Source organism: Panthera tigris, chromosome A1 (assembly GCF_018350195.1).
Source record: "Panthera tigris isolate Pti1 chromosome A1, P.tigris_Pti1_mat1.1, whole genome shotgun sequence".
NCBI classification, from domain to species: Eukaryota; Metazoa; Chordata; class Mammalia; order Carnivora; family Felidae; genus Panthera; species Panthera tigris.
Window position 1 is genome coordinate 135,261,121 of NC_056660.1, and position 17,848 is coordinate 135,278,968.

Consider the following 17,848-nt stretch of genomic DNA (forward strand, 5'->3'; position numbering starts at 1 on the left):
TAATAAAAGCCAGCTAGTTGTGCACTTTTTTTTTAAGTTTATTTTTTGGGTGAGAGTGCAAGTGAGCAGGGGAGGGGCAGAGAGAGAGGAAGAGAAAGAATCCCAAATAGGCTCTGTGCCATTTAGCGTGGAGCCCGATGTGGGGCTTGAACCCACAAAATGTGAGATTGTGACCTGAGCTGAAACCTAGAGTTAGACACTTAACTGAGCCACCCACGCACCCAATTATGCACTTTAAAATGACAAATTTGGGGCGCCTGGGTGGCGCAGTCGGTTAAGCGTCCGACTTCAGCCAGGTCACGATCTCGCGGTCCGTGAGTTCGAGCCCCGCGTCAGGCTCTGGGCTGATGGCTCGGAGCCTGGAGCCTGTTTCCGATTCTGTGTCTCCCTCTCTCTCTGCCCCTCCCCCGTTCATGCTCTGTCTCTCTCTGTCCCAAAAATAAATAAAAAACGTTGAAAAAAAAAAAAATAAAAAATAAAAAAAAAAAATAAATAAAATGACAAATTTGGGGCCACCTGGGTGGCTCAGTCAGTTAAGCGTCCATCCCTTGATTTCGGCTCAGGTCATGATCTCATTGGCATGAGATCGAGCCCCACCCCATGTTGGGCTCTGCATTGGGTGTAGATCCTGCTTGAGATTCTTTCTCTCCCTCTCTGCCCCTCCCCTGTGCTCTCTTATTTTTTTTTTGTTTTAAAGGTTTATTTATTTCTTTAGGGGGGCAGGGGCAGAGAGAGGGAGACACAGAATCCAAAGCAGGCTCTAGGCTCTGAGCTGTGAGCACAGAACCCAACGCGGGACTTGAACTCACAAACCGCGAGACCATGACCTGAGCCAAAGTCGGACACTTAACCGACTGAGCCACCCAGGGCCCCCACGCTCTCTCTCTTAATAAATAAACAAACAAGTAAATAAATAAAAATTTTAAAAAACACATAAAGTAAAATTTTATCTTAATTTGAAAGAATAGGGAGGTCTGTATGTTATGAGATGATATACTCTCCAAAATATATTAAATGAAAATAAGGATACAGAAGAGTGTATATAATATGCTACCACATGCTTAAAGCAACTAAAGTACACAAACATACATACTTTGCAGGCATAAAATCTCTCCAAAAGAGACTTAGGAAACCAGAAACATTACTTCTTAAAGGGAGGGGACCTGGGGTGGCTGAAGAATAAGGGGTGGCCTGGAAGGGAAACCTACCTTTCCAGTATACCCTTTTGTACCTTCCAGTTTTTGTAGAGTATAAGTATTACCATTTCTTTGTGTGTGTGTGTGTGTGTGTGTGTGTGTGTGTTTGAGATGGGGGGAGGGGTGAGCGGGGGAGAGGGGCAGAGAAAGAGAGAGAGAGAGAGAGAGAGAGAATCTTCAGCAGACTGCACACTCAGCATGGAGCCCTACACAGGGCTCAATCCCATGACCCTGTGATCATGACCTGAGCTGAAATCAAGAGTCAGAAGCTCAACTGACTGAGCCGCCCAGGAGCCCCTGGGCTATCTTAAAAGATAGCCACCCATGTGGTCAGATTTATTTATTCTTTAGCTGTTGAAGCATTTAAAATGAACAGTTTTTACTATCAATCCTTAATGATATTATACATACTATACTTGAGACTTTTGCTTTCTCATGGAGAAAGAAAGCCCACACATAAACCTTTAGGCCATCCATCTACTAGTCTTGCAGCTCAATTTTAATAAAAAAGCTTTACCGACAATTAGACAATTTATTCAATATGGCAGAGATATAACAAGAGTGGTTGTAAAGTGGCTAGTAGTCTTGTAAATCAGGAGCTATGATCCTTAATCCACTGCTCAATCCACTTCAATATCTGATTGATATTATCCTCTAGATCTTCTGGTTTATTGCTGGGCAGCTGATGTACTATTTCTTCCTTGTAGGATGCTAATGCTTCTTCATAAAGAACTTGAAAAATTTCACACTGAATATTATCTTTTAGCTTCTTCTCATTATAACCCCTGGAAGGCAATGAGAAGATAAAAAAACAGCAAACTGAATGGCATTAACTGGAGTTTTAGGAACACAAGAGAAACCGGACACTTTTAAATACATGAAATATCATGCAAAAATACTCCTTGTAGTCTATTTATTTAAATAAAATAGACTGGCACCTGTAAATATGAAACTTTTTTTTAGTTATTAATTTTTTTGATGTTTATTTATTTTTGAGCGAGAGACAGAGAGTGAGCAGGGGAGGGGAAGAGAGAGAGGGAGACAAAGAATCCGAAGCAGACTCCAGGCTCTGAGCTGTCAGCAGAGAGCCTGACATGGGACTCAAACCCATGAACCATGAGATCATGACCTGAGCCAAAGTCGACTGAGCCACCCAGGTGCCCCAATATGAGACTTTTTTAAATATATAAGGTTTATTGAGAGACAGAGAGAGAGCATGAGCAGGGGAGGGGCAGAGAGAGAGGGAGAGAGAGAAAATCCTAAACAGGCTCTGCACTGTCAGCAAAGAGCCCAAATGCAGGGCTTGATCCCATGAACTGTAAGCTCATGACCTGAGCCCAAGTCCTATGCTTAGCCAACTGAGCCACCCAGGTGCCCTGAGAGGCTTTTTTGACAAGAAGTTAAAACTAATATCCAATGTTTAGGTTTGTCTTAATTTCAGCCCCCAAAATTTGTCATCCATTTCATTAGCAAACATATCTACCTACCTCAAGCCAGATATTGAGCTATGAGATAAATAAGAAGTGTAGAACTTTGGTCCTAGATTTCAAAAGAAATTAGAGGAATTAAGATATAGACAGATAAAACAACGAGGTAGTGTATAAAAATGAAATACTTATGGGGAGCCCCTGGCTGGCTCAGTGGGTGGAGCATGCAACTCCTGATCTTGGGGTTGTAAGTTCCAGCCCAGTGTTGGGTGTAGAGATTAGTTAAAAAATAAAATCTTAGGGGTGCGTGGGTGGCTCAGTCAGTTAAGTGTCTGACTCATCATTTCAGCTCAGATCATGGTCTCACGATTCATGAGATCGAGCCCCACGTTTGGCTGTGTGCCAACAGTGCAGAGCCTGCTTGGGATTCTCTGTCTCCCTTTCTTTCTGCCCTCTCCCAGCTCACACTTGCCCTCTCTCAAAATAAATAAACTTTACAAAAAATAAAAAAATAATATTTAAAAAAATTAAATACTTCTGATAGGAACACTATATACTAATTGGGTACTTGATCATACAGAGAGATGTATCTGTGCTTTACCAATTCCAAAGATGTAAAAAAAAATTAACTTACATCATCTTTAGGCAGATATGTAAATTAGCCAACTAATTAATTAGCTAATGAAAAAGATTTTTAAAAATTCATATTAGTTCAACCTTGTAACAATCAAGAGTAAATTGAATTACTTATGGGGTGCCTAGATGGCTCAGTCAGTTAAGCATCTGACTTCAGCTCGGGTCATGATCTCACGGTTCGTAGGTTTGAGCCCTGTATCTGGTCCTGTGCTGACAGCATGGAGCCTGAAGCCTGCTTCAAGTTTTGTGTCTCCCTCTGTCTCTGTCCCTCCCCCACTCACACTCTGTCTCTCTCAAAAATAAACATTTAAAAAAAAAGTAAATCAAACTACTTAAGGATGATTAACTGTATGAAAACATAACCAACAGAATGAGAGAAAATTTTTGCAAATCATATATCTGATAAGGGATTTGCATCTAAAATACACAAAGAACTCTTACAACTTAATTAAGAAGGAAGCATAACCCAATAAAAAACTGGGCAAAGGGTCTGAAGAGCTATTTCTTCCAAGAAGACAGACAAATGAGCAATAAGTACATGAAAAGATGCTCAATATCATTAGTGATCAAGGAAATGCAAATCAAAACCACAATGAGATACTACTTCATACCCACTGGGATGGCTACAATGAAAAGACATAACAACTGTCCACGAGAATGTGGAAATACTAGAGCCTTCAAACACTGCTCTTAGGAAGGAAAATTGGTAGAGCCACTTTGGCTAACAGTCTAACAGTTCCTCAAAAGGTTGAACATGGAGTTTATTACCCAGCAATCCTATTCTTAAATTTCATATCCAAGATAATTGAACACATAATGTCCACATAAAATCACAGGCACGAATATTCACAGCAGTATTATTTACAATAGCCAAAAAATGGAAAAGACCCAAATGTCTATATTCTGGTAAGTGGATAAAAACGAAGTATTGATACATGCTGCAACATAGATGAACTCTGAAAACATTAGGTTAAATAAAAGAAACCAGACACAGAATATCATGTACTGTAAGATTTCTTTTACATAAAATGTCCAGAATAGGCAAATCCAAAAGAGACAGAAGGTCAATTACTGGTTGCCTAGGGCCAGGGGACTGAGAGGAAATATGGGGAGTGACTGCTAATGGGCACAGGTTTTGGGGGAGGAGGGAGACAATGAACATTTTCTAAAATTGGCTGTAGTAACAGATGCATAATTCTGTGAATATACTAAAAACAAATGTGTATACTTCTAATGGGTGAATTGTATGTATGTGAATTTAGCTCAGTAAAGCTGTTATTTTTTTTTAAGGTGATTGATTACTTTGTAACTTTTTCAATGGCTAAAAACAAGACAAGCTCTCTCAAATTTTTTCATATCTTAGTCTTTGGCTCTTTATATAAAACAGAAATCTTTTTTTTAAGATTTTATTTTTAAGTAATCTCTATACCAAAGGTGGGGCTTGAACTTACAACCCCAAGATCGAGCACAGCATGCTCCACTGACTGAGCCGGCCAGGTGCTCCAAAACAGTAAATTTCTTCTTTTACAGATTTTAAGTAATCTCAACACCCAATATGGGGCTTGAACTTAAAACCCTGAAATCAAGAGTTGCATGGTCTACCAACTGAGCCAGCCAGGTGCCCCAAAACAATAATTTTTAATAAAAAATTTAAATTGTTTGGTTTGCAGAAAGGAATGTGTACCAATTGGTCTCCATTACTTCTCTGTTAAAACACTGTTAATGTCTTTTCTCTGCCTAAAAAAGACGATTACGGTTTTAGGTCTAGCTCCAACTTTCCCCATATATTTGCTACTATACTCCTTGGTGTAAGGATTTTACAAGTATCCTATCCAGTGATGGTTAGTCAGAGCTGACTACTGTCATTGAGAACTACGAATTCTAAACCTGAACTTAGGGAAACTTTTGAAGCGTTCCTTCTGAGATTGCCCCATAAATCCTCTAGAACCTCCATCTTCCTACAGCTTGACTCAAAAGACAATGGAAAAATGTTTCCCATAAAAATTCCTCTTTTTTGTTTATTCTGGATTAAGTCTGATGCTCTCTTGGAGGGACCAACTCAAAATATATTTTAAAGGTTGGAAATGTTGATTTATCTTGTCAGTTTTTCATAAACTTTCCCATTCATGTTGTGCGGATATTTTGAGCGGGTAATGTACATTCAGCAGTCAGAGTATGTTATTGGCTTGGTTGTTTTCCCAGGAAGGTTTTACATTAAGGAAACATCATGACTAAATAGAGTTGCTGTTACGGTATATTTTATTTAAACTGTCAGTTGCAGTATTCATTTACTCAGTTATAAACTATTACCTGTGTTTTACAAATGTATCTTTTTCTCTTAGATTCAGAGCGCTGGTACCATACAGACTTGGTTTATAATGAGAGACCAATAGTCACATATTCGAAAGGAATCCTTTATCATGGTTGTACTGGCTAATTTCAGGAATCTGAATAAAGGGTTATATCATACTTTAAGAATTCAGTGTTTTTCCTTTCTTACCTTGTTTCAAGTCTTTTGTACAATACACTGTTATCTGCTCGCAGCACAAAAACTATATGAAACCAGCGTTCAGGGAAGAAATCACAACCATGGTAATCAACAATAACTCCACCTTCACTCATTTGGTTTTCTAATTCATCAACTACCTGTAAGAAAGGGACAGAAAGAATGCTCCTTTTAAAAAAAATGAGGTCAACTTTCCTATTAAATTTTAAAAAGTATACTTTATAAAAAACTTGTACTTACTCTATCTTCATCTAAAATGGGGCAATCATACTCTTCATCATAGCCATCATATAACTGCCCTAAAAGAGATTTACACTGGCTTATTAAACTAGTATTTTATAAGTCACTGTCAGTAATTTTCAATTAATTTTAGACTTTAGGAAAGGAAATATACCATCAATTACTCTTTGAGAGACTAGAGAGGGCACTAACAGACAGCAGATGTCACACGGACACCAAATGTAAAGAGCAATGCTGATTAAATCAGAATTTTACCTAGAGGGAAACTTGGATAGCAATATATCTGATACAATTTTAGCTATCAAAATTGAAACCAACTAAAAAAAATGAATGATTTCAGAATTTGTGGGACTAATAGAAGAGGACTGCATTATTTTTGTTGAGCTATTTGGTGGGAAGAGGGGACACAGGGATACAGACACTCGCACACATTAACAACAGATTATCAAATATTTTAGGCTAAGGAGATGGAACTTAGTAGAAGCAACAGCAGTTTCTCAATTCTAAAAATGAGCCCTCAGTCACACAGGTCCCATCTTCGTGGGGTCTGGGAAAGGAGAGTCAGTTTGACCCAAGTGCTCCTGAACAGTATTTTTACTTCTAGATTTCCAGGATCCTCAAAACCCATGGGTCGAATAAACATTTCAGGAGGCAAAACAAGAATGATGGGCAGTTATAAAGAAGGCAGATTTAAATCTCATGTAAGAATTTTCCAACAAATCAAAGCTGGCTTTCAAAGGAAGTCTTACTTTAGAAGGTGAGACATAATCCTATGCTCACCTAAATCTCTAAGAAATACGTAATAAGGCTTAGACCATCCTTTGAGCCATCTCTAAGAGCATGCTATAGTCCTCCCACATCTTTCCCTTCAATATTTTGGCACAGGTTGAAATTAGGTTAAAATGAGCATGAGTTCTGAAGTAATAAAAGGGTAGTTCTGAGGGTCAATGGGAGGCACAGAGACAGTTGCAACTTTTTGTCCTGCCAGGACAGTGTATGGACTCATTCTGGCCACGTGAGCACCCCTCAAGCACCTCCCTGTGCCATCTGCTTCCCTGGATTACTGCGCAATTACCAGATACTCTAGCTAAAAAAATTAAACTGCCTTGGTATTGGGAAAACTGGATAATGATTTACAAATAATCTAAATCCTGTATACTATAAACTGGATTAAAGAGCCAATTGTTTAATTCAAAGACAATTAGCGGAAAATTTAATCTGTAAAGGAATGATTCATTTGAGTTTGTTCATTTTAAAACACATAAAATGCTAAATCTCTGTTCAGTGAAAAATAATGTAGCAATAAAAACAACTACTGGGAGAAATTTTTATAGTAGGACAAAGGCCTGAAATGTAGATTACATAATGACCTTCAAAATCAAGATTAAAAATACGTACCTTAACAAAAAGGAATTCACACACAATGAAAATAATTAATAAACATACGATGAAAATATGTTGGACTTTACCGGCTATTAAAGAAATATAAAATTACCCTTTTTATGCCTGTTGCATTAATCATATATGTATATAATAAATTGGAAATGTATTTCAAAAATAATTTTAGGGGTGTCTGGGTTGAGTGTCCAACTTCAGCTCAGGTCATGATCTGATCAGTTCATGGGTTTGAGCAGTGCGTCCGGCTCTATGCTGTCATCATGGAGCCGGCTTCAGATCCTCTGTCTCCCCCTCCCTCTGTACCTCCCCACTCACACTCTCTTAAAAATAAATAAGACATTTAAAAAATAATTTTAAAAATAAAAATGTCATATCCATTCATAGATTTCCTCTACCATTTAATTTCTAGCCAGAAAAAATTTTAAGTGATAAACATTCAACAATAGGAAAAACTTATATCTCGGTTTACTAGTTTGATGAAATATTATGTAATTAAAGTTAATAAAATAAATATTAGGTAGTATTATGTACTATGGACTAGGTCACACATGATAAATGCTTATGACACAAAGGGTAAAACATAAAAAGCAGAATTCAAAGTTGTAATAGGGCCAAAGATCAGAAATACAAAAATGGAAATAAATTAGGATTTGGAGTACTTTTTTGGTGTATTATTTTCACAATGCCACAAAATCTAATACCTACTGTTGATTCCATACTATGTAGGAATCTGCAGTAGATAAATACTGAGGTTCCTTCATATTTTAAATCCTTAACTCTCAAGACTAGTGAAATCGTTAAAAAATATGCTATCTAAAATAGAGACAACCACTCTAAAATAGAGAATTAAAGTCTTTATACCACAATGCTGAAATGCAGGATTTCTTAAATCATGTTAATGTAGTTGAATAGTGTAATCCAACCTTTAAAACATTCATTTCAAAAAACACCTATCAAATACCTACCATGTACAAGTGCCTGTAGGGATAATAAGGATTTAATAATGAGCAAAATGACCAAGAAGGCAAACGTAGTCTTTCCCTTAAAGAGTTTACAATAAAATTAGAGAGGACAAAGTAACCTGGAAATTATAATAGGATAATACTTTAAACGTGGAACATTAGGGAAGGCTTCCTGGAGGAAGTGACTTTTAAGTGGAGACTTGAAGCAGGTACCTAGGGAAAAAAGGTAGGGATGACTATTTTCAACAGAGAAAAACGATATTCAAAGGCAGAATTAAGAGGGCAAGACTTAAGGGAGGGAAAGTTTCTTAGACTATGTATAAAATAGGTGATAAAGGGTCAGGTAAATTGAGGCCAGATCAAAAAGGGTTGCAGAGTTAGACTTAATCTAAGGCAAAGTAAAATCATTAAAACATTTTAAGCCTGAAATGACAGGATCAATTACAAATTTTTAAAAATTATTTTTGTTTCTCCATAGAGAATAAGTTAGAAGGAAGCAAATCCAGAAACAGGGATACCAGATCAAGGCTACTGCAGAATTTTAGGTGAGTGATAATTATAACCTGTACCAAAGGGAATGGAGAAATGGATTCTAAAGTTCATTTTAGGGGCGCCTGGGTGGCTCAGTCAGGTAAGCGTACAGCTCTTGATTTCGGCTCAGGTCATGATCTCATGGTTTGTGAGATCAAGTCCTGCATTGGACTCTGCACGGGCAGAGCAAAGCCTATTTGGGATTCTCTCTCTCTCCCTCTCTCTCTCTGCCCCTCCCCGGCTTGTGCTTGCTCTCAAAAAAAAAAAAAAAAAAAAAAAAAAAAAAATCCTTTAAAGTTCATTTCAAATTTCATGGGGCCCCTGGTGACTCAGTCGGTTGAGCATCCAACTTTGGATCAGGTCATGGTCTCTGAGTTCGGGAGTTCGAGTACCGCATCAGGCTCTCTGCTGTCGGTGCAGAGCCCCCTTGGCACCCTCTGTCCCCCTCTCTCTGCTTCTCCCCCACTTGTGCCCTCTAGCTCTTAAAAATAAACATTAAAGGATGCCTGGGTGGCTCAGTTAGTTGAGTATCCGACTTCGGCTCCAGTTATGATCTCATGATTCGTGGGTTCGGGCCCCGTGTCATGCTCTGTGCTGACAGCTCAGAGTCTGGAGCCTGCTTCGGATTCTTTGTCTCTCTCTCTCTCTCTCTAGCCCCTCCCCTGCTCATGCTCTGTCTGTCTTTGTCTCTCAACAATAAATAAATGTTAAAAAAAAAAAAAAAGTTTAAAAAAAACATTTTAAAAAAGTTCATTTCAAATTTCTGAAAAAAACGGAAAAACGTATGCTACTTTATTATTTTTTTATGTATGCCCTTTACAAAGTTTCAGTTGGAAGTCAAATTTAGAGCTAAGTACAGGATCCTAATCTAGAAACGATAAAAAGGCTTGAATTGATTAACCTACCAAAAGCTTAGAAAATTCAATTTTCTCAACAAAGTTTTATGATTTAAAGTTAGTTGCCAAAGTTAAACGGCTTAAGTTCTTACCTCAAAAGATCTTCCTACCTGTTGTTAGTCAAGCAATAAAATCATTACATTTTAACTGCCCTCCTAGAGTTTATACTCACATGAAAGCTGTTCTTTAATGATGTTGGATGCTATTTCATTGCTATTGCCAATATTTAAAACATTTTCAGATTTCTTACTTTGTATTTTTTTTTTTTAAGTAAGCTCCATGCCCAATGTAGGGCTTGAACTCACAACCCTGTGATCTTGAGTCCCATGCTCTACAGACTCGGCCGGCCAGGCACCCCCTCCCCAACCCCCTGATTTCTTACTTTGAAAAGTTTACCACATTTACCTCAATCCAACGAGAAGCTTATAACTGTAATGCAATTAGTACAAGAAGCTAATTGGTTTAGAAAGATATAGTGCTTTGATACCTGACCTTTTATGTAGAGAAAAGCACAATAAATCCTTAGAGGTTAGTGAGCACCAAAGATGTGACATTTGAGTTGGGTCTTTCTCTCTTTTTAAGAATCTCAAGCACGATCCATGCTTAGTGCAGAGCCTGGCGCAGGACTCCATCCCACGACCCTGGGATCATGACCTGAGCGGAAATCAAGAGTCAGCCACTCAACTGACTGAGTCACCCAGGCGCCCCCCTTGAGTTGGGTCTTTTAAAGAGTTGTTTAAAAGGCAGATTAAAAAAAAAAAAAAAAAAAAGGCAGATAAGGGCATCTCCAGGTAAAGGGAACAGCACTTGTAAAGACCTGGAGGTCAATTCCCAGTGAGGAACAAGCGCACTGTGCGCAGAATGAAGGGAACCTAGGGGAGTGGCTGCAGGTAAGGCTAAAGGTAAACTCAAACCAGTTCATAATCCATACATTACAGATGATGGACTTTATCAGAAAAAGTTCAAGTCTTGTTTATTCCCTCTCCCTCTTCTTTATAAAGGACGTAATAATGGCATAGAAGAGGAAAAGATACTAAAGAGTAGGAGATTCAGGAGAAATGGGCTTGAAAATAGGATAGGGATACCATAGGGATTTTTCAGGCAAACCATTAAGATTTACGGGGCAAGTGGATCTGTGTTAGCATGTTTGTGTTTCTATGTGAGGGGAACAAGAATCAAGCATGAGCAAGTAGTCAGGATTTCAGAGCATGTGCTTCTTAAATGTTTTAGTTTGTGAAAAGGTCTGGCAACTGTCAAGAAGGTGATTACCTTTAGTAGGTGTCTAGAAACTGGGATCTTGAAAAAAAAATTTTTTTTAACGTTTATTATTGAGAGACAGAGCATGAGCACGGGAGGGGCAGAGAGAGAAGAGGAGACACAGAATCCGAAGCAGGCTCCAGGCTCTGAGCTGTCAGCAGAGCCCGACACGGGGCTCAAACTCATGGACTGTGAGATCGTGACCGGAGTCGAAGTTGGACACTTAACCGACTGAGCCACCCAGGTGCCCTGAAACTGGGCTCTTTTAAAAGGGAGTAACTAGTCCAGAGTGAATGAGATTACTAAAGGGAGGGGCAAAACTACAATACAGTTGCAGTGAAATTATGGGGGAAGACGTGTATGTAGGAGGATCACATGCAGACTGGGAGACAGCAGTGCTGGAGGGGCCACCAGGGAGGTTAGCTTCAGAGCCTTCCAGGGGTAGCTTCCAGTGGAGGGAAAAAAATGGGATAAAGAGGTTAGAGTGGGGATACCAAGCGTTTTCTGTAAAAGGCCAGATAGCAAACACTTCATGCTTCGTGCGCTAGTCTTCAGCTAATGTGGTTTCTATAAAAAACAGCAGTTTGTCGACAAACTCCTGGATTAGAAAGAGATCAAGATTTTAAGTGCTGAAGGCTCAGCTATGCATAACAATGTTCCAAATGGACCCACCGTTAATAGAATTATATCACTTTGTCTAGACATATGGGGATCCTGGGGTTTATGAGCAGAGGCTGAAGACTGATAAACTTGTGGCAGGAAAATTAAGGATGCTGTTAAGTAATTAAGTGATTGCATAAGGGAAAGGAAGAATCTGAGACTGGAGTAACAGGGTAAAAAAGCATTCTTAGCCATACCATATTTAGGACTCCCCATTTTATTAAGCTTAATTCCTTACCTAATTTTTCCTACCTTGGTTCCACATGGCATAAGTCTCTTACAAATGATATAGCAACTCAACAGGGTTACTAGAATGGCAATAAATTCTATTTAGACAGATTTATTTAAAACAAGTGGGTTGTTTTGGTCTTATTGCTTTATAGCAGGGTTCTCAATCTCAAATACTGACGTTTTGAGCTTGATAATTCCTTTATGGGAATGGAGGGTTATTCTGTGAATTGTGGGATGTTCAACAGAATCCCTGGCTTCCACTCCAGTCATGACTACTGAAAGTATTCAGAAATTGCCAAAAGTCCCTTGAAAGGCAAAAATCACACCTAGTTGGGAACCTTTCCTTTACAGATGATTACATGGTTTCTCTTAAAATACATCACTATTTGAGAAAAATGAACAGGTAGGGGTCTCAGTATATTTTCTAGTTAAGATTTTCAGATATATTCAAATAGCATCTGGAGAAAAGAACAATCTGGTACATTATGAAAAACCTCATAGAGTACTTTATCTAACACCATGTTAAGAGAGACCAGAAATCCTTTATCCGGCGTTATGGGAGAAGTGGGGGAACCCAAGGCTTAGATTCTATCTTATGAAACAATCTCATCAATAAAATTCAGAGGACATTTGGGACTATATACTCCATTAGGTGTACATACACTGGCTAAAAGTGTTGAGTACAAGTACACCAGGAACCAATCGTCTAGTGTTATTATTCCTCTCATACTATTCGTGATAAATTATATAGCAACTTCATTACATTTAGAAATGTTAAAGTCAGTGGGTAAGATAAACTGGAAGACAAGACTGAAACTGACAACTGTATGGGACTGTGAAATCACTTGTCAAATTCAACAGGCAAAGGAAGAAAACCAGATTTTATATAGGTATAAAATGGGGAGACTGACTAGCCTTGTACAACAGCAAATAAATACCTAAATTTTATGAACTATAAATACCAGACCTGGATTAAAATATCACCATGAGTGAAATCTGGATGGCTCAGCAGTTAAGCATCTGATTCTTGGTTTAGGCTCAGGTCATGATCTCATGGTCATGGGATGGAGCCCCACATCAGGCTCCAGGTTGAGTGTGGAGCCTCTTTGGGATTCTCTCTCTCCCTCTCTCTCTGCCTCTCCCTTAGTTGAGTGTGTACGCATGCACTCTCTCAAAACACTGAAAAAAAATATGAGCATGATACTTACAGCATCAAGAATATGACAAAGCTAAGATGTACAAAACTGACCTGCAAAAAAAGGATACTGGGGGAAAAAAAGATATTGGGGGGAGGCAAGTGAGCAAGGGGCAGAGAATCCCAGGAGCAGCAGGAGCTGGGGGGGTGAGGGGGAGGGAGGAAGGGAGAGAGAGAACGAGAACATGGGGCTCACCTGAAGCAGGGCTCATGCGACGTGGGGCTCAAGCTCACCAACCATGAGATCATGAGCTGAGCCAAAGTCAGATGCTTAAGGACTGAGCCACTCAGGTGCCCTACTGGAAAAAATTTTTTTGCAATTTTAAAGTGGAACGATAATGGGAGACCCATCAAAGGTCCTTAAATACAACCAAAGCAATAAAAAAATAGGACCTAGGAAGAAGTTACTAACTGACAGATTATTCATCAAAACAGATGAAGTGGTCTCTCCAAAAGAGACACGGTTCTATGAGACTGACTTATACACTAGGGATCATACTGTGATCTAAACATCTGAACACACCAGAAGTAACACTCTAGTGGTAATGAATAGGCCACAACAACTTCAAGTTGTTGTTAGGGTTATTCCTGTTGGTGACACAAAGAAAACTGCTTCTAAAAACATAATTGCCAAAGTACCAACAAATTGATGAACAACTTTATTTTTTACACTTGAAGGCTGATGAAAAACCATTACTAATCCTATTAAAGAAAATCCAACAACTCAGAGAGGGTAACTATATTTACTCATTAAATACAATTTACATGTTCTACAACACAACATGAAAACACCCAGCATGCATGTTTAATCTCAGTACAATGGATTCAAGACCAAGTACACATGTTACAAGCATCAAAGCTAGATTACAAATTATCATAGTCATCATCATCGTCATCATCATCATCATCATCTTCTTCTCGTTTTCTTTTCAATGCATTTGCTGATTCATTGGCAGTATTTTGTGATGACACCATGTTAGTGGTTATAAGAATGTTCTTGGACCCAATTAATGATGGGTTAATTAGAACATTCTGAACTGCAGATGTTGCAGGAATTGATGCTTTTACAGTTGGGGACTGTGAAGTGGGCATCTGTACTGTAAACCTTTGCCCTGTGAGGGACATTGGAGTCCCTACTTTAGTTGACACAGACATGGTTTGTGGGGTTGGCGTGCCAAGCGTGGGAGTACTTGGTCTGCTAGTAACTGAACCAACACTTAACCGCGGAACTGTTATTCTTCCCGCAGAAGTAGATGCCTTTTTTTGTAAAGACTTAAGTCTATAGTTTGGAGCAGTCAAGCAATATCTATCAGGTGGCAACCTGGGGCCTGAATATGGCTTGATTAAGGGCAAAGGAGTTTGATTTCTTTGCCTTGCAATATCTAATAAAAAATCTCTTGGGGGAGGAGAGGTAAAAGACTGATCAGCACGACACTGGATTGCCAATCGCACATCATCTGCATCAACAGTAGCTTTCTTAGCATGGCTTGAATAAATTTTTGCATCATCTAGAATTGTGGTCACATATCGGAAGGCAAACTCCAACATCTGATTTATAACTCTTGGCTCATATTCTGTAATCCCCATATCCTTCAGGATTTGTGCCATCATCTGTGCATCTTTCGGCATGCTCTTGGGAGAAGCCATCTTGCCAGAATCCATGATATCCGTTGATCAGACTTTAGATCATTTGAAAAAAATATGTACATTAGATCAAACCTGAAATAGTTACTTTAGTAGCAACTGTCAGGAACTTTCTAAATTTTAAATACTGTTAAAATTGTGAAAATATATTTAAAATTTTTAAATATTAAATCTTTTTAATTTTAATGAGGCACACTTAAAAGTCCCCTTTACTTAAGTTTATGGAGTTTCCACCCTATCCAAATCATTACAGGATATACAAAAATGAAGACACAAATAAGGGAGTGATAAAAGACTGGGGGAAACGGTAAAATAAATAAAAACATTTATCACTTCAGAATAATGTTCAGTTGTGTGTAGGCATGCAACTATCAAATGACTCTAAGAAAAAAAAGAACAGTCATGTCCTACTGACTGAGTTCAAAATAATGTGTCCTTCCAGTGAGAGCAATATACTATCTCCACAGATACGCTTAGTAGTACCCACACTTAGATGTGTTTGTCCATCTCAAAAACATTCTCCCCAAATCCCATCTCTTCATGGAAACATTCCCAATTATTACCACTCAAAAAAAAAAAACCCAAAACAAAACAAAAACAAAACGCAACAACAAAAAACTATTGGCCAAGAGGGCAGGGGAGGATGGGATGTAACAGCCAAAACAACCAGAACACAGTATTATACACTTATTTTCTCTTTCTATGGGTCCTCAACAGAGCATCAATTCCTTAAAAGCACGGTCTCTGCCTTCTGTACCTCTCACAAATATAGTACTAACTCCATTATCTACTCTCTTTAAAAAAACCAAAAAAACAAAAACTAGCACCAAAGTATCCCTTACCTTCTCGAGCTAAATCACCCACATTAATGTATTTCAGTCCTGATCTTGATGCAAGTTCTTTGCCTAGGGTGGTTTTTCCAACCCCTGGTGTACCTGTAAGACAAGCCACAGAAGAATACTGTTCATAAAATACTTATTAGACTTCAGCCACCTATCTACCCTTCTTAAAGTGCTTAACAACTGAAATGAAAAATTTCCTAATTAGCAATCCTCCGTGAATTACTATACACTATGACCTAGTCAAAGTTACTCAAAGCCTGCTGGATAGCATAATCTCGCCAAGTATATCTGATCTATCAGGAGTAAGGCTTGGGTGATTCTGATACCAATTCACAGACTGCCTGCCACCATAACAGATACTCCAATAATAACACTAGTGATCTCAAATTACCATCGTTTACTTGCTTTCATTTTTAAAAAATGAAGAAATTAATTCGTGGAAAAAATTTAACCAGTATGAGGGACAAATCTCATTTCCACTACTGGCTCCACTACCTCTTCCTTAGAGATAACCACTGAAAAGCAGTTTCTTTTATCTTTCTCAAGAAATCCTAATGCATAGGTGTTTGTGTATACACACGTGTATTTATATATATGGCAACCCATATATATACACATATGTGCATATGTATATATATATTACATATGTATTACACGCATTTTTATGTAATAAACACACCATACGTTCATTGCCTTTCAGATAAATAGCAGTACTAGGCATTGTTCTTCACTTTTCCTTTTTTTACACCTATTTTATTTCACAATAATCAAATGTGTAATTTTCAGCTCAGAACAGGTTAGAGCCAGTGAAGTTATAAAACTTGGTCATTATAATAATTAAAGATAACAGAGACAAATCATGCCTCCATTTACAGGACAAGAACTTTTACAAGTCCACTGTAATACACCAAGTCTGAACCCTGGACTATCCTGTGTTTGTTTGTTTTTTCCTGGACTACTGTGTTTTCCCTAAAATGTTCACCTTTAGGTTTTTGACAGTACCGCTGGATACTAAAATACCAGGACCCTGGCTGACCCCAACAGTTCAGAAGTTGTAGTATCTTCCCCTAAGGAATCATAATAGGTAAACAGATTACTATCTGTAGCTTTCAAAAACTGACAAGACGTGGGCGCTGTCAACAAGATTATGTTTTGTTAAATAGTAAACTTCTGCTTTGTTGCCAGGAAGAGCGTCTCAATTTTTGTGTTCCAACACCATTTACACCCATTTGACTTTTGCATGAATGCCCCATGATGCTATTAACTACAATTTAATAAACATTTAAACAGCTAACAATAGTCTTTAAAATCATAATGCGAAAGTTCAGTAGGCCTCCCGCATAACAAGCGCCCTGCATACGGGTACAAAGACCGAGAAGGGACGAAACTATCATCCCAGGAACTTTAGAGTGCATCTAAACAAGAGAAACGATCAGGGATGCTCAGTAGGTGCCTTTTCTTTTTGAAAGGAAAAAAAAAAACCAAACAGAAAAGAGCTTCTGACGCTAACTCAACGTACACAGCAAGTTAACCAAACTACGTCACAAATATCCGAACCCTTTTACCCAAAAGTGATTATCAGACACCAAGGAAAATGAAACATGGCCAAGAAAGGCCTAAGGACGAGGCATCCAGCATTAAATACAAAATGACTGCCTTACGTTATCTCGCTTAAAACTCTAAACACAACCCTACCAAAGAAAAAAATCAACGGCCATTTTACAAACAAAAACCAGATTCCCAAAGATTCGGCAGAATCAGATTTCTTGCCAGAAAAGGGACCAGGACAGGTCTCTCTCTCTCTCTCTCCCTACCTCACCGAGTGACCACAGGCCAAAAGAATAACGTTCCCCGCCCCCACCCCGCCTCCCGCAACGGTCGGAGGACCAGGTCTCGAGGCCGGGACCACAGCCACGCCGCGCGGCCCTCCACTAGCCTCGAAACACCGAACGGCACGGCACCCTTTCTGGCGCCCGACGCCCCAGAGCACTCAGGTCCGTGGCCTGCCCGCAGCCCAGCGCCTCCCCGCCGCGCGCCTGACCGGTGAGCAGGATGTTCGGAAGCAACATGGTCCTCACCGCGCTGGCTCTGGGCGCCTTGGCTCACGCACTCTACGCACGACAGGGAGGAGCCGAAAGGGGCGAGCTGCGGCAAGCGCCAGCGGCCTCGAGGTTCTCGAGGCCCTGCGCGGCGCTCGCGGCCCATCTCTACCGCCTAGTCACTGAAC

At 39.2% G+C, this 17,848-nt stretch overlaps 3 protein-coding genes across 6 annotated transcripts in view; 1 reads left to right on the top strand and 2 right to left on the bottom strand.

Annotated features, from left to right (window-relative positions):
* Positions 1-1,674: 1,674 nt before the first annotated feature.
* AK6 (adenylate kinase 6) lies at positions 1,675-17,848 on the bottom strand. Of its 3 annotated transcripts, none has more exons than XM_015536565.2 (5): positions 17,700-17,848; positions 15,622-15,714; positions 6,006-6,064; positions 5,760-5,905; positions 1,675-1,981 (listed from the first exon to the last, which is right to left on the bottom strand). In XM_015536565.2, the coding sequence occupies exons 1-5, from the start codon at positions 17,824-17,826 to the stop codon at positions 1,789-1,791; spliced, it is 618 nt and encodes a 205-aa protein (XP_015392051.1). In that variant the 5' UTR covers positions 17,827-17,848; the 3' UTR covers positions 1,675-1,788. The 3 variants fall into 3 exon arrangements, with proteins under 3 accessions (XP_015392051.1, XP_007079935.1, XP_042843780.1); XM_007079873.3 differs by having other exon boundaries at positions 17,663-17,777; XM_042987846.1 differs by lacking the exon at positions 1,675-1,981 and adding an exon at positions 2,662-2,735.
* On the bottom strand, positions 13,860-17,517 carry TAF9 (TATA-box binding protein associated factor 9). The gene is made up of 3 exons (XM_015536564.2): positions 17,436-17,517; positions 15,622-15,714; positions 13,860-14,814 (listed from the first exon to the last, which is right to left on the bottom strand). The coding sequence occupies exon 3, from the start codon at positions 14,795-14,797 to the stop codon at positions 14,000-14,002; it is 798 nt and encodes a 265-aa protein (XP_015392050.1). The 5' UTR covers positions 14,798-14,814; positions 15,622-15,714; positions 17,436-17,517; the 3' UTR covers positions 13,860-13,999.
* The window catches only part of RAD17 (RAD17 checkpoint clamp loader component), a 38,479-nt gene continuing 38,052 nt past the window's right edge, over positions 17,422-17,848 (top strand). Inside the window, exon 1 of one of the 2 annotated variants that reach the window (XM_042987778.1) lies at positions 17,422-17,615. The gene's annotated coding sequence lies outside the window, so the exon portion shown is untranslated. Of the gene's footprint in view, positions 17,616-17,645; positions 17,665-17,848 lie in introns of those variants that run through there. The other variant, XM_042987780.1, reaches the window with a different exon arrangement.

Bases quoted from the DNA above. Each gene is read 5' to 3' on its own strand.
- TAF9 (XM_015536564.2), bottom strand. From the start codon at position 14,797: ATGGATTCTGGCAAGATGGCTTCTCCCAAGAGCATGCCGAAAGATGCA.
- AK6 (XM_015536565.2), bottom strand. From the start codon at position 17,826: ATGGGCCGCGAGCGCCGCGCAGGGCCTCGAGAACCTCGAGGCCGCTGG. The intron at 6,065-15,621 runs GTAAGGGATACT...AATCTCTTTTAG, and splicing joins GGGTGATTTAGCTCGAGAAG to GGCAGTTATATGATGGCTAT. The intron at 5,906-6,005 runs GTAAGTACAAGT...CCTTTCTTACAG, and splicing joins CCATTTTAGATGAAGATAGA to GTAGTTGATGAATTAGAAAA.